Below are 24,817 nucleotides of genomic sequence, written 5' to 3'. Positions count from 1 at the left end.
TTCATTGATTTTTGCAGGCATTCATTTATGCACAGCTCTCTTAAGGTCCCGCCACAGCATTTCAGCCAGGTTGAGGTCTGGACTTTGACTGGACCATTGTAACACGTTCATTGACTCTGTTGTAGATTTATTGTCCTGTTGCCCAACCCAATAGCAGCTAAGCTTTAGCTGCTATTGGATGGCCTCATATTTGACTCTAGAATATTTCTATATACATTAAGTTCCTGGTCAAGTGAGTCACTGCAAGGTGCCCAGGTAAGGCGGCTGTAAAACAAGCCCAAATCATCACCCCTCCACCACCATGCTTGACAGCCGGTATGAGGTCTTTGTGCTGATATGCTGTGAACACGGTGCTGTGTAGTACGGCCAAACAGCTCCACTTTGGTCTCATTTGCCCAAAGGACATTGTTCTAAAAGTCTTGTGGTTGTTAAGGACACCTTTTCTGTTTAGATGTGGTGATTAAGCGCACAAGTCAGAGAGCAATCTCTCTTGTTGGGTTTTTATCTCAGTAAATAAAACCTAGATCAATCACCTCTTGGATTCCAAGCAATGCATATTGTTTACTTAAAAGAAAACAACTTAATATTTGCTTATACAGTCTTTAGGAAACTAAATAAGAAGATGCAACTACTAGTCTAGTTTTCAACTTGTCACACTGCTGGGTCGCGCGCTTCTAAAGTGTCTCAAATTTGACCATCAATTCATTAATTAATACTGTGTTGCTTGTGACACGTCCCATCAAAATAATGAGGCACCATTTATTATTGATGATAATTCATCTTCACATGTTTTATTAATCGTCGCTGAAGCCCAGAGGAAGGCGCTAAGGCCAGAGTTTGGTGACCTGCAGTAAAAGTTCACTACATGTCTCAAGGTAAATAGGAAGACAGCCTGACAGTGTTCTTCTCCCTGGTGTGGGTTTATGGCGGGTCAGTCCCATCACGGCAGCTGATGACAATAGTGACGACTGTGATGATGAGGATGGTGACGTATGCAGACGTGCGTGTGTTTGTGTCTGTGTACTGCGATTATCTTTCGTTCTTTTTTTTTATTCTGCTCATGTGAATATTAAAGAGTGTACATTACGGTAGAACTGAGTGTTATATGACATGTATAAGACCCGCTTTATTCCCTACCCCACCCTTTTGTAGATGAAAATGCAAGGCTATATTTGGAGAGAGCTGATGTCACAAGTGGTTTGAGCAGAGAGCCTATAACTGTTGGAGTCGGCTTGTGTGACTGTCTGACAAACCTTGGAGAGCTCCAGTAGCAGACTGGGATCTAGCCAAGACTACAGAAAGTGAGTATTTTGTCTTTCCTATGGCTTGGATGTCTTTTTTTCCCCCACAGGTTTTATTCATAGTTGTTAATGAGGTGCTAGAAGAAACTGACATTTATCTCAGTTTGTATAGCAACATTTTTCTTTAAAAAATTCAAAAGGGAATATTTTAGTAAGTCTATTTCTTGCATATTTTTTAAGTAAGTAAAAGAGAGGTTAGAAGATTAAGTAAAAGATTGAAATTCACATAGAGCACAGGGACATGTGTAGATGAAATCTACATTAAGTTAGATGATTCTGTGTAGTGACGTGGAAATATAACTAAGACTGAAATGTACAAAAACAGAAAAAAACAAACTATTTATTTAAAAAAAATATTATGTGTTGTTCTGTAAACAGATGTAACAGTGAGATTGCTGCTACTATTTTCATACGACTAACACAATAAAAGACTTTGTCATCATTTGAACACATATGCAGCTGATTAATTAGTAATGAAATGATATAAAATGATATAATTATAATCTAACATTTAAGCTACTCAGCAAATTTGGATATATATTACAAAATAAAACATTCTTAATTACTTTTACTTCAAAATCAAATCCTGAAAATATTGCACCCTATACTAAAAATGCACATGGTCAGGACATGTTTATATATTTAAAATACATTCAATGTGAATAAAATGATGCGCGCATGTTCAACATTTAAAGCTGGTGTCATTAAATTACCTTTAAGAAACCAGTACTGGCAAATGTACTGTTCTAGTTGAAGTAAAATTCTGTGCCTAAATGAATCCATCCCATATTGTTTTTGCAAAGTCAGCTCAAGTGTTCCTTCAGATTTGCATTTAAAAGCAACTATATTCTAATTATTGTGCTGCACGTTGCTGAAGTTGAAATAATGTCAGCATTTCCAGAAACAACAAGCTTTGTTTTTCAGACTGCTCCTCCTTGAAAATGTCTGCTTGCTCCATTTTATGGTGGAAAAATCCCAGTATCAGATGAGTCGATACCATGGATTTAATTGCTTTTAAAACTATTTCAAAGATTTTTTTTTTAAAAAATGCATTTTTGGCAATCTAACTATAACTTTATTGCATTTTTTCAAATATAATTTAACATAGCTTAACACTTATGTTAAACCCTGACATCTATATTGATGATGTACCTAATTTGTTGGGAGTCAGACAAAACTATCACATGTCTCACTGGTTTTCCCTGAATCACAATAAACAAATGTAACTCCTGTTGTGTTTGCAGGTAATCACGCTTACAGCATGTATCACCTCAGGGTGCCTGTGCTTCTTCTCATGCTGCTTGTGCTGCTGCACTGCATCACTGCTGCCCCAAGCTATAGGTAAGCCAACACATTCAAAGCAGAGAGCCGAGGTGCAGGAGAACTTTGGCTTTCATTTGGCTCAAATGTTGATAATCAAAGATGGAAACCAACTGTGCTCATTTGTGGGGAAAGTGTTTCACTGTGCAGGGAGAAGTGGGGCTGGAGCTAAGTGGCCACTTTCTCTCCTTGTTCTCGGGAGTTGTGGATGTCTTCAAGAGCGTATCATCAATGTCAAATGGTTTGGCCCTTTGTCCTCTGTGATTCAGGTACTTCAGTCCCAGCTCATCCAGCGAGCAGGAAAGCGATCTCCCAGATAGCGAAGCCTGGTTGCTTCCCGGGCTAATCTCCAACCCATTTCTCAGCCTCGTGGGTACACGGCCACGAAGGGGGCTCACAGCTATGAACAGGTAGCAGCATTATTGCTTGATTTCATTAAAAAAAAAGTTGAAATCTACGAGTATTTTTGTGGTGTTTCTTAATATCTGTGCTTTTCTTAGTCACCATATAGAGAAGAGAAAGTGCAACACAGCCACCTGCGTCACCCAGAGGCTAGCAGACTTCCTGGTCCGTTCCAGTAACACTATTGGTACTGTGTACGCACCAACCAATGTGGGATCTGCCACCTACGGCAAGAGAGACCTACTGGAGCCTTCAGGCTACGTGAATCTCTAGTGGCAACTGAGGAAACTCCACAGCATTTGCAGCAATCCTCACAGCTCTGATGATATAACCAATCATGTAACAATGATTGTGAGAATGACATATATAATGATGGCAATGATGGCAATGATCACAGACTTTTATTGATTACTTTCTTAACTTAAGAAACAGTGCCTTTGATTTAAAACATCACTGTATATTTTTTTCTGCCTTTTTGTGTGTTGTGGCTTCATATGTTGTTGCACAATGGCATGATGGGAATAATAATAATAAAAAACAACCAAACGTTAAAGTAATTCATGGGAAATAAAATAAAGGAAAAAACATGTAAAGCAATATAAAATAAATGTTATTTGTTGTTTTGATAATAAAATTGTAAAAAAATATATTTATATTTTTTAAAACCTTTATGCGTTTTAAGCCACATTATTGTATTAGAGCTGCACGCAGGAGCTGTGAGCTGTTAGGATCCATCTGATGATTACAGAAAACGTTTTCTTTCAGGAGATGTCCATTAAATCAAATAAAATTATTTCACTTTGATTATGAGCAAACTCTGAAAGTTGCATTGCCACTGGAATAAACTTAAAAATGAAGTAGCCATCCTATTTCACGCAGCTCATTAATTCACCCAGCTCCATAACACGTCAAGCGTTCATGAGGAACACAACAGCCAAAGAAACTCAGAGGAAATGCTGATAATTCAGCCCCAAATTCAATCTCATCTTTCACTCTCATCACAAGCAAACGATGGTTCAGCATTTTGAGAATAACACTTGTTCACTTTCTTGCTAGACAAGATAAACACCACTTTCATTTCTGTAAAACAAAAAAGTAGTATATGTTGCTGACGCAAGCAAATGATAAGCTCAAGACACACGAAACAGGGGAAGCGGTAGGAACTTCTGAGGGACTTTTAACACTAAATAATTAGTCTGACTTCCTGGTATTATGAAATGCAGAAGCTTATGAGGTACCATTTTCTTCAAGTCATTTTTAGTGCCTGTTATTTGAGTCCATATCAAACCAACTTTGCACATCAATGCCATGAAGACGATGCACCCCAAAGCATCCAAAAAGTACCTTAAGTGGTGTGCTATGAACTCATCGGCCACCGTATTATCTACACCTTCTTAGTCCTTCGTTAAGGCCACTTTTTTTTTCAGGACACTCTTAATTCTTCATGGAAGAGATTCAATGAGTTTCTGGAAACATTCCTCAGAGTTTCAGGTCCATATCGACATGACAGCGTCACACAGTTGCTGCAGATTTGTTAGTTGCACATCCATGATGTGACTACACCTTTTCAGGGAAGTACAGGGAACGCATTGTCATGTTTATGAAACAAGTTTGAGATGATTTGTGACATGGTGCTGAAAACAGCAATCAGAAGATGGGTACACTGTGGTCATACGGGGATGGACATGACCAGCAACAATAGTCAGACTGTGGTGTAGAAATGCTCAGTTGGTACTAAGTGTCCCAAAGTTTGCTACACCATTACAACACCACCAGTCACACTGATACGGGGAAGGATGGATCCATAGTTTGATGTTGCTTACAGCTAATGTCACAGCAAATAATTGAGACTCATTAGACCAGGCAAGTTTATTCCAGTTTTCCAGTGTTTAATTTTTGTGATCCTGTGGGAATTCCAGTCTCAGCTGTGACAGAAATAGTACCCGATGTGGTTTTCTGCTGCTGTAGCCCATCTACTTTGTGACTTGATGTGCTGTGCATACATAGATATTCTACTGCATACCTTGGTTATAACAAGTGGTTATTTGAGTTACTGTTCCCTTCCTATCAGCTCGAGGCAGTTTGGCCATTATCTTCATTTTCACCCAGAGAACTGGATGTTTTCTATTTTTCAGACCATTCTCTATATAAATCCTAGAGATGGTTGTTTGGGACCATCCCAAAGATCAGCAGTTTCTGAAATACTCAGACCAGCCTCTCTGGTCCCAACAACCATGCCACTCTCACAGTCGCTTTCATATTTATTGTGATGCTCGGTTTAGACTTCAGGAGTAGACTCAGTTGTTGCCATGTGATTTACTGATTAGATATTTGTGTTAAGGAACAGCTGAACAGGTGTAGCAGAGAAAGTGACCAGTGAGTGCAGATTTATAGTTTTTATATTGTACCTTACTTCAGTATGTAACCTCAAGTATTGCACAATATATACTTCAGATGACTAATTTGATTTATGCTACAGTGTAATCAGATTCACAGCTCTTCATCATCATCATCATGGCCCTCTTCATTAGGCCAGTTCTTCACTTTCTCCTTTATAATTTCCCACCTGCTGATTTCTGTCCAATTAACTAAAGAATGATGTGAAATTAAAGATAGATAGATAGATAGATAGATAGATAGATAGATAGATAGATAGATAGATAGATAGATAGATAGATAGATAGCTAGATAGCTAGATAGATAGATAGATAGATAGATAGATAGATAGATAGATAGATAGATAGATAGATAGGACTAAAAATTGTACAGTCTACAATAAACAACAAATAACCAGGTGCCACAAGTGCCTGGTAAGGGCCTTATAATATAAAATGCAATGGAATTTATAGGTGTACAACAGTGATAAAATGAAGTTAGTTAAAAACATTAAAAGCAAATTAAAATGAGGCTATTTTAAAATGATTTTAAAATATTATTTTACAACAAAATAACAACAATGTTGGGAAAAATGAGAGAGTTGTCTTTCCCAACTCATCTTCTTTTCTCACGACACCTTTTGTATCTGCAGAAGTGAAACGGTGCTGACAAATAATCATCAGTGTTTAGCTGAATTACACACAGAGGGGGTAATTTTGATAAAAGATCATCACTTTTATTACATGGTAAGACTGAATTTACAGAGAAGTATCTGTCATTTTCAAACTGTGTCTTTCTGCTTTGATGGAGTCATTTTTCTTTTTTGTCTTTTTAACTTTAGCTGTTTATTGATCAAACCTGAGAATATTGGCACTTTTAATTTTATCTTAAAGTCTGCTTAGCTTTCACGTAATCTGTAAATAAATCTCCTCACTTCTTTTTTAAAAGTCCTGCTCTGGTGCCTTTCTCTCATGCAGATGTGAAGATACATGAATAGGTAAAGTTCCCCATTCTAAGCTAAGTAAAAGTCTAGTAATTGCCACAAATACTGTATTCCCATATAGTCATGTGTTGCCTTTCTGCAGAGGTTATTCAGGGTAATGAATATCAAGAGGCGACGTATGACGCACAGCATTAACCTCTGTTTGATTAGCAGCGACCCGATCATCTCAGACACTGACATCAACACTCCCATGCACGGTTAGCACCTGCATAAAAGGTTTTTCAAAAATAGAACAAGTGCCGGCTTTTGCTGATGAATCCAAAAACAATGCAGCCATTATCCCCCAAACACTCTGACGGTGTATGGGGATCATGTCAAGATCTGTCGATTGCCTCATGTAAAACCACAAATGGCACTGCAACTGCTATCTGCTGCAGGGTTGTTTATCACTGCGGTAATGACGGTTGATGAATGTTTTGATGGAATTTTAGATCTGATTCATGGCCTGGTGACCACATTAATCTGTGGCATTAAAGGTACAGTTGTGTTTCAATATAAACAAGAAGGTTGCTGTGCCACCAAAATTCAAAACAAAGGACTTTAACCTCCTCTTGCTACTAAATTGATTTACATGTCTTTTACAGTAATAAAGGGTCTCTGTAGTGACTAAAATTATTAATTTCTCTAATGCTGAAAGTGTTATTGTTTTTTTTAATGCCCGAAAGCTATACATCCTTTAATTTTTTCTAAAATAAAAGGATGTATAAAAAATCTCTTCTTTGCGAGAGACCTGGCCAAGAGAGCTTCACAAATTACAGCAAATATAACACACATGAATATCACAAGTAAAGAAAAGAGCAACAAGTTGCACCTCAACCAGATTCTTTGGTAGTCATCGACACACTTCTGGCATTATTTGGCTGGATATTTGACTACTTTTCAGTTGCCAGGAAGTAACAGTTGGCAGCAATTCAATGAGACAAAGAATTAGACTAGACTGATGCTTTAAGTAGGCATATGAGGTAATATGGGAAACTCCAGAGTACACAGTTAAAAACTAAACACAGTTAAAACTAAACAGCCATAGTAAGACAAGGGAGCTAAAATCCAATGCACACAAGAGAAGCGCTACCAAAAAATCCCCAAAAAACAGGACGTAAGACAAACAGAAAAACACCTACCACAGAGACTAAAATATGACAACATGATTGAGGGAATAAAGGTAAAATAAATGGAAAACTTGAAGCCTAAAATCTAACCTATGAAGAAACTCAAAAGATATTCTTCATAAGCCTGTCGTACAGGAAACCATTAATCTGAGTTATTATTGCTAAAAGTCGTTCTACAAGTTACTGAATCACAGGGTGGACTTGGTTTTTCACATACTGCTTTTGCAGTTAAATGAGCAGCTTTTGGCTTAATTGGTGTTAAATAAATAATAGGATGGACTAACAGGTCGTGTTTTGTAGTTTATCTGAGGTTGTAGTCTTCACAGTTTTAAGATCTAATAAGGAATAGATTATTTCTCTTATGCCCTGAAACATAAACCATTAAAACTAAAGGACTGACTGTACATAATATAACCAGAAAGAATGTAAGCATCATTAATATGTAATATAATGAAATAACGATGCAAATATTATTAATAATAATAACAATAAGAAGAATTATTGATGAACAACAATAAGACAGAGGGTCATTTTATCCAGAGACCAGGCGAGCTACACTTAAAGCCAGTGTAGCATCACTCCTCTTAATAATATCTGAATGTAATCCAAAATATTAATACAAGCTGGTTGTTTCGAGCTGTTTGAGCCTTTTCTCTGAGTTTCTTAAAGAATGTTTCTAAGGCAGCAAGAATTTGTATCTTCAAATGGGGACTTACGTGGACACATACAGGGTACAAAACTCAGTCTGTCTCCAAACAATGACCTCCACCCTGTTTCAGTACTATGGACAGATCTCTTCTGAACACAACAAACAGTGCTGTCCTTGGTTCTGAAATCTGAAACAATACCCTTTATTGTTGTTGATTTTAATTTTGTTATTGGTTCTTTGACTGTCTTTCTATTTACACAAAAAGATTAAACAGAGAGGTAAAAAATATGGAAGCAAACACTAACGATTAAATGGGGAAGTAAAATGTATCCAATACTGAGCAAAAATTTTGAGGCACCCCACATTTCTTTACATTTTGCACAGAAAATTAGAAACATTTATTGAAACATGTCCAAACATAAATGAAAATCTGCTCGAGTTTTTTAGGCCTGTCACTACTTCTTTTCTTCCGTTTGCCCAGCTTTCCCCTCCTTTTAAGAGCATATCTCAGGACACCATGCTGAGATATGCACGTTTCTGGCTAAAAGCTAAAAAAAAAAAAAAAAAAAAAGGAATAAATGATGCGTTTTTGAGACTAGCTGATAGCAACAGTGCTACTGATACGAACTAGTTCTTTGTTGTTATGTGTAGACACAACACTGGTTCATTCCTCGAGTTAGGTGCCTTTTTATTTTACATTTGAATGATTCATTGTGGTGTGGTGCTTAACAAACAAACACATCTTCTGAAGACGGTCAGCTATGAGGACTGGAATGAAAATAAGTGAGAAAAAAAACCAATTTCCAAAGAAAAACTTCTGATGAACTATTACTCAAGACCACAAAAAAATTACAAGGAAGTAGGGTAACATAGTAACAAAATTAACACTGGCTCAAGAAATTTGCACATTACTGTATGTACAAGACATTTTGTGATCCATAGCTAATTCGTATATAGCACACAAAACTTTAGCTAGTAAGCAGAAACTATGACTACAAGGCAACGATATTTCTAAATCTAACCGCCTCTTTTTAGAAGACTAAAATTTAAATGTTTAATCTTTCCTGTATATCTGATTCTTAGTCAACCATACCTTTGTTTAGGCACAAACATATATTTTCGTTCCTGGAAAATATTCATGGCTCTTTAGGAATTAGATGTGACAAGCACACGTCGATGAAATAAAACAAATAAATAAATAAATATCTGAGTTCTAGATGTACGCGTTTGGAAGTTTTCTTGTCGCTTGCCGTCGCTACGCATAAACACGGAAGTTACAATACTGTGGCCGTGTTGCATTGGTAAACACCCGAAAAATCGGAATTCCTCCTCTCCAACCCGGAGAAATGTCCAAAATATGGTAAGATTACTTAACTAGGACTTCCACCTTACGTAAAATCCAAACAAAATAGCACCTTAAAAGTTAACCATACTTTCTCTATCTATATCGATGTTAGCTGTCTAACAGTCCTTTAAATCTGTTAAATTTGAATCAAAGTTCATTTATTTCATAATCTTTCACTGAACCTTTTCACTAATGGCTTTTAAGACCGTTGTTCACTTAACTCCAAGTGGATTCAGTTTCATATTTGTAAAATGTTAAGCGTGCGGAGGTCGTAAATGATGTCTTTTTAAGTTTAAAGTTTCCAATTTCCGAGGCTTTTTAAACGCAACATCAGTCTCATGTGTGCTAAATCAACCTAGCTTCCTCGAGAAAAACTTTAAAGTATTTTTGATATTTCAGCCCGACAGCCAGTTGGGCTTCCACGTTTCTAATGTGTGCTGACGTCTCCTCGTTATGGCGTAAAGTGTCCGAGAAATCTTTTGACTGTTAAAACAAAATTAGGCGTCTTCAGAATACTAAGGGTCTGGTTTTAGCTAGGTTCTGTTAGCTGATCATTTCAGAAGAATGGAAAATAAAAAAGAGAAAACGTTTCAGTTCGTGGTCGTGGGGGGTGGCATCGCTGGCGTGACATGTGTGGAGCAGGTGAAATGAGATGAATGGCATGTAAAAGCTTTGCTAGTACAATGCGTGTGCCATGTAGCTACTTAACGTACATGTTAATCTACATTGACAGCTGTCGTCCCAGATTCCGTCCGCTGACGTGGCTCTGATAACTGCAGGTCCCCACATCAAGGCAGTGACCAACTACAAGCAGGTCAGAGGGACATTGATGACGATGATGGTGGCGGTAGCTCAGTGGGAGCTTCATCTCTGACAGAGTTATGGATTTGTTCTCACAAACTCCCACGTTACAAATGCATGCGCTCATGTATTTTAAGTCATCAACTGTACTAAAAAAAAGAAATAATCAGTATTTCATTATGATGATTCATTATGATTCACATACAAGCTGCCTTTAAAAACATAATATGATCATCATGTACACTGTATTTTACTGTTCGGGTTTGACAATCAACAGGCTATCTTATCACTTCTCTGAATGGCTTTTAATGCTGTAATTTTCCACTGTCCTCCTTTCAAAGGTGTCCAGGACACTGGAAGAGTTTGACGTGGAGGAGCAACCATCTAGTGTTCTGGAAGAAAAATTCCCCAACCTTACTATCATCCATTCTGCTGTTAAATCACTCCACACAAAGTCACATGTAAGGTCACTGTTTGGTGCCATGTAGGATGCATATGTGACAGCAAAGGCCACACATGTTGTTTACTTACTGTAATTATAGCAGAGTGCAAACAGTGTTTTCATGCAACAAATCTTGATGCAACAAGCACTTTTCAATTACTATTAACTGTGTACTATTGCCACCTTGTGGACATATGGTGGGCAGGTTCCGTGGAACAAGAATGAGATTATTGTTGCAGTACAATAGTGAATTTCGCTATAATGAACGGTGCCTCCTTTAGCTTATCCATTACGCTGCATCATTCTTTAGGAAAACAGAGGAGATGGTGTGTCCTCTGTCTCGTGAAAATAAATGATCAACATATCTGTCAAGAGACTGCATTTTATATCATAACTTGCAAATATGCAAGCAATTTTTTAAATGTGGTAATTGAAATATAAATGTTGTGCAATGTTGTTATAGTTTGCCTGATATGAAAATTTGCTGCTTTCCTTGAAGCACTTTGTTATGAGTTTAGTGACATGTCTCGTAATCAAAGATAATGAGCCAAATCAAAGCTCAAAGTGAAGTGAAGGTTGTCGTGCAGGTCAGTCTGTACTGGTTGTGCCTTCATTTTAGACGTCAGCTTTTAGGATTATCAATAATTAATTTGACTTGAGAGGTGCTGAGAGCTTTAATAAAGGTGAGTGTAGCAGATCTTCAGCTGGAAAATATGAGTGGGCAGCACTCTTCACTGTTGCTCTTTTTTGTAGGTTATGAAGTGATCCACTATGTTATGGCCTGCATAACACAACACAGAAAGAACCTAGGGTGAAGGATTAAGGATGAGATTTGGTTTGATGAGATTTTTTTTTTACTACATTGCAACCCCTTCTCAGGGATTTGCTCCTGGATCCTAAATAAGGATCTTTTGTGTGTTAGGCAAATGTGTTAAATGCTTACAAGGCTAGGAGGATTTAAAGACGACCTTTATGTTTAAATCACACCTTTTTTTTTCAAGAAACTGAGGGTGTGAGAGACAACAGTTAAAGCTCACAATTGATTGCCATTTCACTTGTAATGCTCCTCTCTTCGTCAGTGTGTGGAAACTGCAGATGGCCGGGTTTTTGGTTACAAGAAGCTGTGTATCTGCAGCGGTGCCAGACCCAAGCTGCTAACGCAGGACAACCCTTACGTGCTGGGGATACGGGACACAGATAGTGCTCAGGTACAAGCCAAATCTTCTGGATGTTTGTGTAGCTAGTAGCATGTGGGTCTGAAATTCCTGAGGAAACTAACCTCATAAGACTTTCATAGTAACACCAAACAGTTTGTCCAAAGAAAACAGCTTGACTGCTTGTCCTTGTATTTTAGTCCCTCTTCTCTGGTCTTTTCCTCTTCATTAATGTGATATTACTTAACTGGATGTGGCATTAGCGACTAATTACCAGTCTACTAACCCTTTGAGCTTCTGTACAACTAAACAGTGTTTGAATTTCAGCTATTACAGCTTCTGTGACATCTTATTCGTTTCACTGAACAAAAAAAGGGTGTTTGTGTATTTTCTACATCTGCATTAATTACACATAGTGATTAAGCGTTTATAAAATACTTGGTGTCTGTAAATGATTGTGTTTTATTAATAACCTTTAAACATAGATGAGTCACTAGTTTTCTTTGTTCTTTTAAAGGAGTTTCAGAAGCGGTTATCCAAAGCTAAGAGGATTGTTATTGTTGGGAATGGAGGAATTGCCTTGGAATTAGTGTAAGTCTGCTGTAGCCAGAATGCCATTTGAGCCCACAGTTATTCATGCTTTACTGAGTACTTGTGAACTTTGTGATCTTTAGGTATGAGGTGGAAGGCTGTGAGGTGATCTGGGCGGTAAAGGACAAGGCCATAGGAAACACATTCTTTGATGCAGGAGCAGCACAATTCCTCATCCCATCGCTTGAGGCCGACAAACCCCAGGCAGCTGCCCCCTGTAAGAGGCCTCGCTACACTACAGAGGAAGCAGCTCCCGGAGGCTCACACATCTTCACAGCAGGTTCTTTCTTTTCCTTCCTGTTCTACACTTTTGCTCTTCTCTCCTTTAGTACAGAAAAAAAGTATATAAAGCAAATGTTTGTCTTCTCTCAGATAGAAGCTCACAAGCGTACGGTCATGGTCCTACGGATTCTGGAAGTGCCCTGGGTCCGGACTGGCATGAAGGAATAGCTCTTCGAGGAGCAGAGCAGGTAAGATCCTGTATGCGTGTTTGAAGTCTGTGGGGAGTAAAAAAAAAGGCTTATGTTCTGTTTGAACAAGGTCCTAAAATGTCTTACATGTACTGTTTCTGTGGTAGTTGAATTTTCAGAATGTGTTTTTAACTTAAAAACAGTACAGTTAATTTGGGAAATTAGTTTTGTCATCTTTATCCAAATGCACGTCACTTCCTCTGTGTTGTTCCGCCTTTCTAAGATAGCTATTGTTATATTTTACAGTGCAGTTAAATGGGTTCACACCCTAACGCCCATTAACTTAATAGCATAGCTGCGGGTACCTTCTGTTGGTTCATTATCAAATTCATAGTATCAAAATCCCTCTTGAACCTTATCTTGCTACTCAACAGCTATAATGGAAAAACATTTTTTATTTTAGTAGTTAGGTTAATGTCATTTAACTGCAAGTGTAGAATGTCAAATGTGATTAAACAAGGATTAAAACATTTTGCTAACATTGCAAATAAGGTTTAAAAAGCTTTTTCACCCAGGTTATACTTCTTTTTCAGTCATACTGACCACTCAGTTTTAACTGTGCATTCATAATGTGCTTTATTCTAAAAGCTTTATCTGACTGTCGTGGCCTGTTTAAAATCATCAGTTAACCAATCATGTAAATCTTTTGACTCCTCCAACAGTCAAAAGACACATAGACAACATGCAAATTCTACACACACAGGCCCAGTGCTAACCACTATGAGATGTTACAGAACTCTTCCCATAAATTTCTATTCAGGTTTGTTTCAGTGCCATGTCTCCTCATTATACAGTCACAGTCAAAAGAAAGTACACCGTCTGTCAGATCTAAGGTTTTACATATCAGGTCACAAAATTACATGAATACAGACCTAAAAGCCCAGACCTACAAACTGCCAAAACCCCTGCTTTGAGAAAGGTGCTCACACTTGCTGATGATGCGTTAATCATCTGCATTTGATCAGCAGCACCTGACTGCTGCTTACTCACTTAAGTCATACGGAAGCAGTAAGCAGTGGTGTTCCACACACTAGTTTTGTGTTTCATGTGATCGCGTATTTAACTAATTCTAAGATCTGCTCAGATGATTTTTAATCTGTCTTGATATGTAGAACCTTAAACGTAAAAGAGGGTTTATTTTTACTGTGACTGTACAGTGTCTCTAACAGATGATGTAAGGTTGTTTGTGTCAAGGTTCAGACATGGCAAAAATGCAGTGAGAGAAATGGGGAAGTGGTTATTTCCACTTCAGCATGCAAAAATAACGTAGGCTGTAGTGGTGAGGCAGCACAGAATTACTGCTAACCTCGTTCACAACTACATGAAATGCTGAAGCGTGCCGTAGTGGACGCACAGGACAGATAGCAGGCAATCTAAAGGTTTAACAGTATTAGGTTCTAAAATTGCTTTTTGCTTCTTTTTAACATTGTTTTACTAACCATTTCAACCTGGTTGCAATAACACTAGCCTCATAAGACCGAAATTAATGGTTGTAGCTAATGTAAAAATAAAAAAAAATCTTCGAAATACAGACTTTTTGGATTACTAGACTCAGTGAGTCCCTGGGTTAGCAACACAACCATAATTTGTCTGACCATCAGTCAAAAATCCACACTTACTTTACTGGTAGGGATTAAATATCAAATAATGTGTTGTATGGCTCACTGCACTGTTTAATGGTAGGAGACACGTTTAGTAGTTTATAAAAGCCTGAGTGTAGCACACCATTTATCCTGTCATACTGTCCTCCTGTTCTGACGAATCCCCTCACACTGCTGGCATGTGCTCAGGTGTCCCGCAGAGTTTCAGTGGAGTACCAGTGTGAGGTGGAAAAGATCTTCACCTCTGAGGAGCTTCATAAATCCCCAGAGCAAACACTAAGAACTCAGTGTGGTGAGGATTAAATTTACTGCTCTGTGTTTTTCTCTAACCCTCCTCCTTTCTTGCTCACTTTTTTGTTTGTTTTTTTACACTCTGCACTTTGTCTCAGTAGGAGACTGGCCAGTTTACGTCCGGCTGACTAATGCCCAGACATTTGGCTGCGATTTTGTTGTCAGCGCCACAGGTGTCGTTCCAAACACTGAGCCCTTTCTCCAAGGCAACACGGTAAGAAAACTCATCCATATGCAAAGTGGAAATTCCTAGTGACTCTGCCAGAGCTTTCAGGCTTTGGGAACGTTGTTGTTTTGCATTATTATTAAATGCGTTCGTGCCATTTGTCATTCATCGTACGGTCATGTGTCTGGCCAGTACCGTGTTAGATTTTACCAAAGTTTGTTGAGCTGCACACAGTTTCATGACTGTATCTGCTATGCTACATTAAATACTCCTGTTCCCACATAAAGTACCTTTTCCCTCTTGATTCCCAAGTGTTTTCAGCCTCACTAATAGTACACACTCTACCTCTTCTCGTGTCTGCTCACTTCGATGTAATGTTCAGTGTTTTGCAAGGCAAATTGCATGAGACCTACTTGTACGGCTTATCTGTTTTTGTAAGTGGAAATGTGGTTTTAATGCCTCTAGATGTCAGTAAAGCATAGGTGAGCTTTTTCATTACTCTGGTTTTTCAGCCTGTGTAAAGCTGCTGGATTTCCAGCAAAGTGCCACTGCATCGAAGTTAGTGTAAAGTCTACAGCAACCACTCTGATTTACTTATATGTACTACATCTTCCTTTGTTTTGTTTTATTTTTATTACTGGTGCTGATCATTTCTCTGTGTGAAAGTTTGTGGTTGCAGACGATGGCGGCCTACAAGTAGATGATCACATGATGACATCCGAGGCAGATGTGTACGCTGCAGGTGACGTGTGCACTGCGTGCTGGGAGCAGAGCCCTCTGTGGCAGCAGGTAAAAAAAACAGTCAGTTAATCTACAGTGCAGCATTTTTGTCCTTTAAACATTACGTACTGCTCATGTCGTTTAAGTAATCCAGTGTAAAAATTAGAAAAAGTAGCGTACCATGTGTTTCCTGATTTTTGATTTAAAACAAAATTATAATGCCAAGCAACTGTTTCTGTTTTAAGCAGCTTCTATATGTGGAAAACAATTAAAAGTTAGATAATAAGATGTATTAGCTTATGCCATGGCAAAGCATCCATCTGTCCATCCGCAAGTCATAGGAATTGCTACTTCTGGACACAATGATCAGCTAATCATCTTAATTGTGCTCAAGGTCAAGATTGAGATCTCATGGGTCATTTTACAGGCACGGTTTTCACAACACTCACTACTCCTTCTAGAGCATTGGACAGATTTTAGTGAAACAAGATTAGTTTGTCCCAGATATGACTGTTTGCAAGGCTTCTTTATATCCCCGTGCATTTGAATTCTCAGTAGTTTGTACAATACAACAAAACTTTTCCATTTCTTTCTGTGAAACGAGCTGTGAAACTGTGATAGATGTGGGTTTTAATCGACACTGAAAGGTGTCAGTTTAGACCCAGCGTGCCAGCAGTAATTCAGTTCGCTGACTTAACGACAAGTTTAACAACTAATGGTTTGAGAAAGCGCATGCTTGAACAGGCTTACAAAGCTAACTGCACTGCATGGTGAAGGTGTTTCAAACTTTAAACAAATGAGATTAGGAGAGATTGTTTAAGAAAATAATTATATCTGGATTTTATTTTTTAAATTAAGAAGCATTTGTCAGTATTTTTAAACTCATTACTTTACTTTGGAAAATTTTTCTCCTTTTTTCCCCCTCACGGTATATTTTATTTTGTTAGTTTAATCTTAGAAAATGTTTAATTCTGCTTTTTTATGGCTGTAGTCATCCTGTAAAACATGATCGCATACATACACATAAAGATTTTTTGCTAAAAAGAAAAGTAGGCTGTAACGTTTCATACACAATGTTATGTAAAGACACTTCGCACAGTGTTAGAAAAGTGTGGAGAGCAGCTGTCATATTTGCACTGTAATGCATATTTGAATGTAACACTGTGTATGTGTTGTGTGTACAGATACGTTTATGGACGCAAGCTCGTCAGATGGGTTGGTATGCAGGGCGTTGCATGGCAGCACACATCCTGTCAGAACCAGTGGAGCTGGACTTCTGCTTTGAACTCTTCTCACATATTACGAAATTCTTCAACTACAAGGTAAGAGATGTTTTACTAAAGTGCAGCAAAGGTATTTAAATGATAACTAATAGGTTAAACATCAACTATGCAAAGTGGACAGGTTTTCTTTCTTTTCAAGGTGATTTCACAGGGCCGCATGGTTTTAGCCTCAAGGTTGATTCACAGTGCTTTTTTAAAAAACGCGTCTCCTTCTGATTATTCCACAGGTGGTCCTACTGGGAAAGTTTAATGGTCAAGGGCTTGGGCCAGACCATGAGCTGCTGGTACGCTGCACTAAAGGCCAGGAGTATGTCAAGGTGAAACTGCAGCGATAAACAATGTGATGACAGTAAATGGTAAAAGGACTGGTACTTACAGTGCTGTGAAAATGTATTTGCCCCCTTTCTGAATTTTTACTTATTTATTTTGACATATTTATCAAACTTAGATGTTTCAGATCATCACACAAATTATATCAGACAAATATAACCCGAGCACGAACAGACACATCCTGAAGTTTGCTGATGGCACAGTGATCGTCAGTCTTCTGGTGGGGGACGAGTCAGGCCATGGGCAGGTTGTAGATGATTTTGTGGATTGGTGTGATGAGTCCTTCCTTTCACTAAATGCGTCAAAAACTAAAGACATGATTATTGATTTTAGTAAGTCCACTTATAGCTCATCACCTACTATCATTAAAACTGCTGATATTGGGATTGTTGAGCGTTATAAATATCTAGGTGTGGTACTTGACCATAAACTGTGTTTTGAATCTCATGCTGATGCCACTACTAAAAAAGTTCAACAAAGACTGTTCTTTTTAAGGAAAATGAGATCTTTTAATGTCTGATCTGAGATGTTGTCTTTGTTTTATAGAAATTTTATCAAATCTGTGATGTCTTTTTGTATCACTGCCTGGTTTGGTAACCTGACGGTGAAGAATAAGAATTAGTTGGGTCTTCTGGTAAAAAATGGTAGCAAAATTTCAGGGTGCTGGCAAGATGGACTTTTGGCCATTTACAATAAAAATGTGCTTAGAAAGGCTCATTCTATTGTTAATTGTTTGAACCATCCACTTCACAGTGAGTTTGAGTTGTTACCTTCCGGCCATCGTTTTAGAGTACCTCTGAGGAAGACCAAAAGACTCAAGGCTTCTTTTATCCCTACTGCATCCTGTCTCCTAAATGGGATATAACCATCCCTTCCCAAACTGAGAGATGTTAATGACTTTCTCTCATCTGTTCTTGAGTTTCTTTAGATTGTGACATGATGTGTTGTTTCTGAGAACTTCAGCCTACATCACTATGGCAAACAACATCTTGTTTCAACAGGTCTGGCAGTAAACAAACCTGGGTGTAGCTTGTGAAAGTTAACTCAGCTTTTGAAAACTATGTCATGGTTTAACAAGGGCGGGACAAAAGCATTTTTCACACAGGGCCAGGTAGCTTTGGATAGCTTTTTCCCTTTAATAAATAAAGTCATCATTTAAAAGCTGCATTTTGTATACACTATCTACAAATGGAGTTCCAAGGCGAAAACTGCTGGCAAAAAAGGCTCATCTCACATTTTCCAAAAAACATCTTGCTGATTCCCAAGACTTTTGGGAAAATATTATGTGGAATGGAGAGACAAAAGTTTAACCTTTTGGAAGGCTTGAGTCCCGTTCCATCTGGCGTACAGCTAATACAGCATTTGATAAAGAGACAATGATACCTCCAGTCAAACATGGTGGTAGTGTGATGGTCGAGGACTGCTTTGCTGCTTTAGGACGACTTGCTGTAATTGATGGAAACATGAATTTTCTTCTTCTCACAAAATCTGAAGCTCAAGCACACTTTGGTTATGCAGCAGGTCAATTATCCAAAACACCAGCATGTCCACCTCTGAATAGCTTAGAGCAGGGGTGTCCAACTCCAGGCCTCAGGTTTTAGATGTATCCTTGATCCAACACAGCTGATTTAAATGGCTAAATTACCTCCTTAACATTAAGTTCTCCAGAGGCCTGGTAACTAACTAATCGTTTGATTCAGGTGTGTTGACACAGGGTGCTATCTAAAACTCGCAGGGCAGCAGCCCTTGAGGCCTGAAGTTGGACACCCCTGGCTTAGAGAGAAAAACAAAATAGAGGTTTTGGAGTGGCCTTGTCAAAATCCAGGCTTGTATCAGACTGACAACCTTAGCACAGTGCTGAAGGGAGGGCTTTAAAGTTGCCTGTACTGAAGTATGCATGCACACGCAGCAATACTTTTTCACAGCATTGTAACTTCTTCAGTCTCCAAAATTAAAATCACCAAAGGCTAATCTGGAACCCAGAAACCAATGGGAGCTGTCAGGGTGTCTTTGTCTTTTGTATACAGTCTCTGGCTAATATTAATATTTTGTCCATCTCATACCAGTTAAATGTTTGTTCCAGGTTGTTCTCAATGGAGGGAGGATGGTGGGAGCAGTGCTTATTGGAGAAACAGACCTGGAAGAAACATTTGAAAACCTGATACTCAACCAGATGGATCTGACGCCATATGGAGAAGAATTGCTTAACCCTGACATTGACATAGAAGACTACTTCGACTGAGCTCTGCTGGAGAGTTTGAACAATGGCAATTAGCTGTGTGAAAGAAAGATTATGTTTGCAATAGTAAATGAAATTATTTATTTTTGCTTTAAATAAAAAAAAATTCTAAACCACATGCACTAAATTGTTGGTTGAAATATGTATTAGGCAAAAGTCTTGAGCCATCCCCCATTTCTTCGGAGGTTCCTTGGAAATGGGAAATGGTTGCAGCAATTTATTACAAACAGATGTTGACATTTGTACAAGCTTGAAAGTCAATATTTGGTATGACCACTTTTATTCTTTAACACAGCCTGAACTCTCTTAGGCAACATTTCTTGTCATTTCTTTAAGCAGTCTTCAGGAATAGTTCTCTAGGCTTCTTGAAAGATATTCAAAGCTCTTCTTTGGATATTGGCTGTCTCTTGTTCTGTTCTCTGTTAAGATGAACCCACACACTCAGTAATATTGAAGGCCAGGCTTTCGGGAGGCCAGTCCATGACTGATAGTGTTCCATTGTGCATTTTTCTATCTAGGTATGCTTTTACTGCGTTATCTGGTTTTGGGATCATTGTCATATTGAAATTGAAGCCATGGCCATTTCAGATATTTCCAGATGGTATGTATGGTGATTCAAAATCTGATTGCACTTTTCTGTGTTCATAATTCCATGATTTTTGACCAATCGCATTAGACACCAATGGCTAATGCAGTCCCAAACATGACAGAGCCTCCACCAGGCTTTACAGATGGCTGTAGACACTTACTGTCTATATTTTTGATTCATCACTCTATAAGTTGCTTCTGATTTTCAGCCCAGTTATTGTGTAGCCTTTTCTCCTTGTTTCCCTTCATTAAGAATGGCTTCCTGACATCCACCTATTCCAGTGAGAAGATTTCTGATGAGGCTTCAGTGAACAGTAGGTCAACTGGAGGGCGAGACATCTCTCATCGCTTTTTCATATGCTTAAAGACAAATACTGTTCATCTGCTATAGGTTTTAGGCCTGACAGTTTTCTCAGGAAACCCTGCATACCAAGTTGACATACACCAAGTTTTTTTTAAATTACCAATAGCTCTCTGGAAATATTTTTGTTGATGCCAATATACTATTTTCTACCTGTGAAACAACATTATCTTTCATTGATTAAAGAAACAGGAAGGAGTGTTGTGTAACAGGCTGTTAACAACAAAGTGCCTGAAGATAGAATTTGTTGGTTCTTTGCCAAGTCATGTTTACATATGATGACTAATCTCTGTGTTGGTTAATCCCTTGAGTTAGGTTGTGCCTTTTCTATGCTTAAAATTATTTATAGATCAGTGTGTACTGGCTTAACAATCTTAAAAAAAACATCTGAAAATTAGTGTCAGTTTCCAAAGGAAAATGTTGAAAAACATTCAGAAAGTATTGGAAACTATTGCTCAATAGCACTTTTTAAAATTCCAAGAAAGTCAGCTGCTTGGAGGTAAATAAATAGAAATGGGTGTGGCTGGAGATTTTCCACAGCACTGTAAATCCATCACTTTATTGTCATGGTTTAAACTCATCATGTTGATTTAAATCAGATATATACTGAGGTATAGGATACACAGGGTAGTATGAAAATGGCATGCACTAACACTCACTTGATTTTAATAGGCAAACGTGTTCTACGTGAGAGCGAAAAGGAAAATCTCTTTGTTTCTATGTTGTCCTAGTAACTCCTGATCAGATTTCAGCCTGAAGAGTAACTAGAGCTCCTCCCAGGCCTCAGCAACAATCTAGATTGTGCTGCCCATTGTTACTGTGAGATGTGCTTTTGTGGTATAACTATTTGAAAACCTACCAAATGACAAAGGACAAGAAACATTAAAGGTGTAATGATTTAATGATGACCAGAACGCCCACCCACCCAATTCTCTTGTATGTTCACCTGTAAGCTTGTGTTTGTAGGTCAGTGGTTTTATTTAATCACATCTATTGACTGATTGACCGAGTGAGCACCAAAGGTTGAGTTGACTAACTGGACTTGAAAAGTGACTAAAAATAGGGATGTAAATGAGCAACAACAACTGTGCAACACAGAATGATATCCTCGTCTTTTTAGTAAAGAAACATGAACAACAAACTCCTCTGCTGCTACTCCTGCTGCTGTTAAAATTTCTCTGGGCTAGATGACATTCTCCAATTTTGGTCAGTTGGAGTTGCCCAGCAATCAGCAGGAATTGACACCGTGATTGCACTGAGTGGTTTTCCCTGGTGTACCTGCACAGGCGGAAAACGGGGAATTGTTTACAGGGTGAGTCAACACTGCTTAGGTAGCCAAATGAATCAAGATAAAATAGAAGTCCTTGTTTATATGCAGACTGCTGGAGTGGAGGGCAGGGCTGAGATGCCAGGTGCCACTGTAGACAGATTGTGTGTTACTAAGCAACTGAGATCAGGCATAAATATTAGTATGGCAAAAAAGACAGAAAAGAATTATATGCCTAGTTAATTTCCTGCTATTAAAGTTGATATCACTGAAAATAGGCACATATGAAAACCAAGTAAGATTTTGAAATCTTTAATAATCTGTTTTAATTGACTGATTGATTGATTGACTGGAAGTCCCAACTACCCCCAAATTTTGGGCGGTGGCCAGTCCCCCACACCCTGGCATGGGTGATTATAAAGAATTCATAAATATGGATCTGAATCAGCATACTTTATTAATCCCTAAGGAAATAACTGAGGGTTACAGTTGTTCCAGTACAGTAACAGAAACAGACTAGACTATTTAACAATACAATATGTTACAGATTTGAGAAAAAGCACAATATATACAAATCACGCAATAATAAATATCAAGGATTGACAGAGGTGATTATAAATAAATATCAAGAAAATTGACAAGAATATTACAGAGTAGAAAAAAGCGTGTGTAAAAAGGGTGTAACTATTGCAGTGTTTACAGTGTGTTAGATGGAGGAGTTGTACAGGGAGATGGCCATAGGCAGGAATGATTTCCTGCGTCATTCAGTGGTGCTTTTTGGTAATCTCAGTCTCCCACTAAACATGCTCCTATGGCTAGCCAGCATGTCATGGAGTGGGCGGGAGGTATTATCCAACATTGTCTTTATCTTAGACAACATCTGCCTCTCCGACACCAACTTAAGGAAGTCCAGCTCCATCCCCACAACATTACTGGCCTTGCGGATATATAAATTAAGGACATTACTAATGCTCTGTTTTCATCTTAGCATTTAGAAGAGGTAACTGAATATATGTGTCCTTTTCCAAGTAACCTATATTTCACAACAGCATAATATAATAGTGGAAATTATTTTTTTGGCACATTTATATTTTTTTAATATGGCCACCCCTAAAAAAAAAATTCCGGAGGTGCCCCTGCCGTTCAGTCGCACCCATCACTGAGAGGACAGTTGAAACCGTTGTAAGACATTGCTCAACCTCACCATTATGTGTGCTATTGACGTCACCTGAGGCAGGGTGTGATTTGGGGTTTAAACACCCCAGGGATGGGAATAGATTGCAGGTGCATTGAGGAGGATGAAACCTCCATGCTGAAGTTCATCAGAAAACCACACACAAAGTACCTATTCTTTGACTCCCCCACCCACTGGAGCACCAGTGGGTGGTGGGACCCTGGGGTGTTGAGGACCCTAAACCACTGACAAAAACATTTTCCCTCTAAAGAAGGGAAAGAAAAGGAACACATAAATGCAAAAAAGCACTTAAAACATGCAGTTAACCTTAACTGGGCCTTCATTATATCAGCAAAGATGTACAGGATAGAAATTCAGACACCAACCAAGGAGGAAGAGAATGACAGTTGAAAATACACTGCGCCTCCTTAAGTAACAGGTTTGTCAGAGAATTTTTTTTTTTTTAATTCAAGCATGCAGCTCTTGCAACATAGAAACGGGTTCATCCCTAAGCCCAAACAGACAAACACAAAACAAAAACCATAGTCCATGCGGTGCAGTGTAGTGAGGAGTGCTTCAACTGCTACATAGGAGAATCCAAAACAGCCACTCCACAAACGCATGGCATAACATAGGAGAGCCACCTCAACACGACAAGACTCAGGTGTACATCTGTGCCTTAAGGACAAAGGGCACTCTTTTGAGGACCCCAATGTTAACCTTTTGGACCAGGAAGACAGGATGGTTTCTGTGAACGAATATTGTTGAAATGAGGTGGTGGATTATGAAACCAGGTATCACCCGGTTTCTATGAACAAATATTGTTTCTGTGAATGAATTTTCTCAAAATAAGGTGGTGGCTTAGAAAACCAGGTATCAGCTACTTACAATGACTGACTCCTCCCTAGGCGTTTCAATCCCCATTCTTACCTTACCTCAGGTGACGTCAATAACTCATTTAATGGTGAGATTGGGCAATGTCTCACAGAGGTTTCACCTGTCGACTGGCATGTCCTATGTCTGTTATCACACCTCGGGTCATGTAACCACTCACATGATAAATAAATAAATAAATAAATAGTGGGTTAACGACTCTCAGTAACAACTCCAAAGCAACTGACCCCACTAGGTGTTGTTGTAGAACTAAAGAACCAAAATATCTGCAAAAACCTCATGAAGTCCAGTTGTGTTTGCCTCTAAGATTGCCTTCCTGAGCCTGGTTCTGCAAAAGAGTTCTTCCTGTTAAAGGGCGTTCTTCCTTCCTACTACTGCCAACTCCTTGCTCAAACTAGACTATTAAGGTTATCTCTCTCACTTTATGAAGATTTCATCATTAAAAATTAAAGGATTTGAGATGAGTATTCATGCTGTCCTTCTAATGTGACTTTCCCACCCCACTTACAGACTTTTTAAAAAAAAAAAAAAAAAAAAGTAAACTGGTGAACACCCGGGCTGTCTACAAACATAATCTCATCTGTTTTATTGGAATACAGTACTCAGTTCCTAGTAGTGGTTGTAAATCAATACTCAGTATTCCAGTAAATACTGGAAAAGTCCAATTGATGTGTGTGCATTGTCTTTGGCTGTGACTTAGATAAAGATCAGACTGTAAAAACGCAAGGCGTATCCATCGTGTTACAAATAAGACTTGACATAGCAATCACTATCTTAGTGACGGATACACTTTTAGTTTTTAACGTTTAAGTTATAACGTTAGTACTGGTTGAGTGGCTTCATTAATACAGATATTTAATTAATACAGAGCATATATTTAAGCAGATTTACCCTCTCCTTGTCGGCCTAACTTAGTCGTCTCACATTTAACGTTTAACGT

At 38.4% G+C, this 24,817-nt stretch overlaps 2 protein-coding genes across 4 annotated transcripts; both read left to right on the top strand.

Annotated features, from left to right (window-relative positions):
• The first annotated feature begins 1,168 nt into the window (after positions 1–1,168).
• Positions 1,169–3,853, top strand: LOC134615697 (calcitonin gene-related peptide 2). The gene is made up of 4 exons (XM_063460286.1): positions 1,169–1,301; positions 2,546–2,642; positions 2,891–3,031; positions 3,122–3,853. Exons 2-4 carry the CDS (start codon positions 2,563–2,565, stop codon positions 3,294–3,296), a joined length of 396 nt encoding a protein of 131 aa, XP_063316356.1. The 5' UTR covers positions 1,169–1,301; positions 2,546–2,562; the 3' UTR covers positions 3,297–3,853.
• Positions 3,854–9,426: 5,573 nt separating this feature from the next.
• On the top strand, positions 9,427–19,709 carry pyroxd1 (pyridine nucleotide-disulphide oxidoreductase domain 1). Of its 3 annotated transcripts, none has more exons than XM_063501110.1 (13): positions 9,427–9,520; positions 10,239–10,319; positions 10,648–10,767; positions 11,828–11,956; positions 12,420–12,493; positions 12,577–12,773; positions 12,866–12,963; positions 14,754–14,856; positions 14,954–15,069; positions 15,688–15,810; positions 16,926–17,063; positions 17,252–17,341; positions 19,438–19,709. In XM_063501110.1, the coding sequence occupies exons 1-13, from the start codon at positions 9,518–9,520 to the stop codon at positions 19,594–19,596; spliced, it is 1,431 nt and encodes a 476-aa protein (XP_063357180.1). In that variant the 5' UTR covers positions 9,427–9,517; the 3' UTR covers positions 19,597–19,709. The 3 variants fall into 3 exon arrangements, with proteins under 3 accessions (XP_063357180.1, XP_063357179.1, XP_063357178.1); XM_063501109.1 differs by lacking the exon at positions 9,427–9,520 and adding an exon at positions 9,841–10,147 and having other exon boundaries at positions 14,957–15,069; XM_063501108.1 differs by lacking the exon at positions 9,427–9,520 and adding an exon at positions 9,841–10,147.
• Positions 19,710–24,817: the final 5,108 nt, after the last annotated feature.

The sequence above is a fragment of the Pelmatolapia mariae genome, linkage group LG17 (genome assembly GCF_036321145.2).
Source record: "Pelmatolapia mariae isolate MD_Pm_ZW linkage group LG17, Pm_UMD_F_2, whole genome shotgun sequence".
In the NCBI taxonomy this organism is placed as follows: domain Eukaryota; kingdom Metazoa; phylum Chordata; class Actinopteri; order Cichliformes; family Cichlidae; genus Pelmatolapia; species Pelmatolapia mariae.
This window is presented reverse-complemented; position numbering and strand designations above follow the sequence as displayed.

Coding starts and splice junctions, on each gene's coding strand:
- pyroxd1 (XM_063501108.1), top strand. CDS start 10,070: ATGGAAAATAAAAAAGAGAAAACGTTTCAGTTCGTGGTCGTGGGGGGT. Junction 14,857..14,953: donor AACACTAAGAACTCAGTGTG/GTGAGGATTAAA, acceptor ACTTTGTCTCAG/TAGGAGACTGGCCAGTTTAC. Junction 15,811..16,925: donor AGAGCCCTCTGTGGCAGCAG/GTAAAAAAAACA, acceptor TTGTGTGTACAG/ATACGTTTATGGACGCAAGC.
- LOC134615697 (XM_063460286.1), top strand. CDS start 2,563: ATGTATCACCTCAGGGTGCCTGTGCTTCTTCTCATGCTGCTTGTGCTG. Junction 2,643..2,890: donor ACTGCTGCCCCAAGCTATAG/GTAAGCCAACAC, acceptor TCTGTGATTCAG/GTACTTCAGTCCCAGCTCAT. Junction 3,032..3,121: donor GGGCTCACAGCTATGAACAG/GTAGCAGCATTA, acceptor TGCTTTTCTTAG/TCACCATATAGAGAAGAGAA.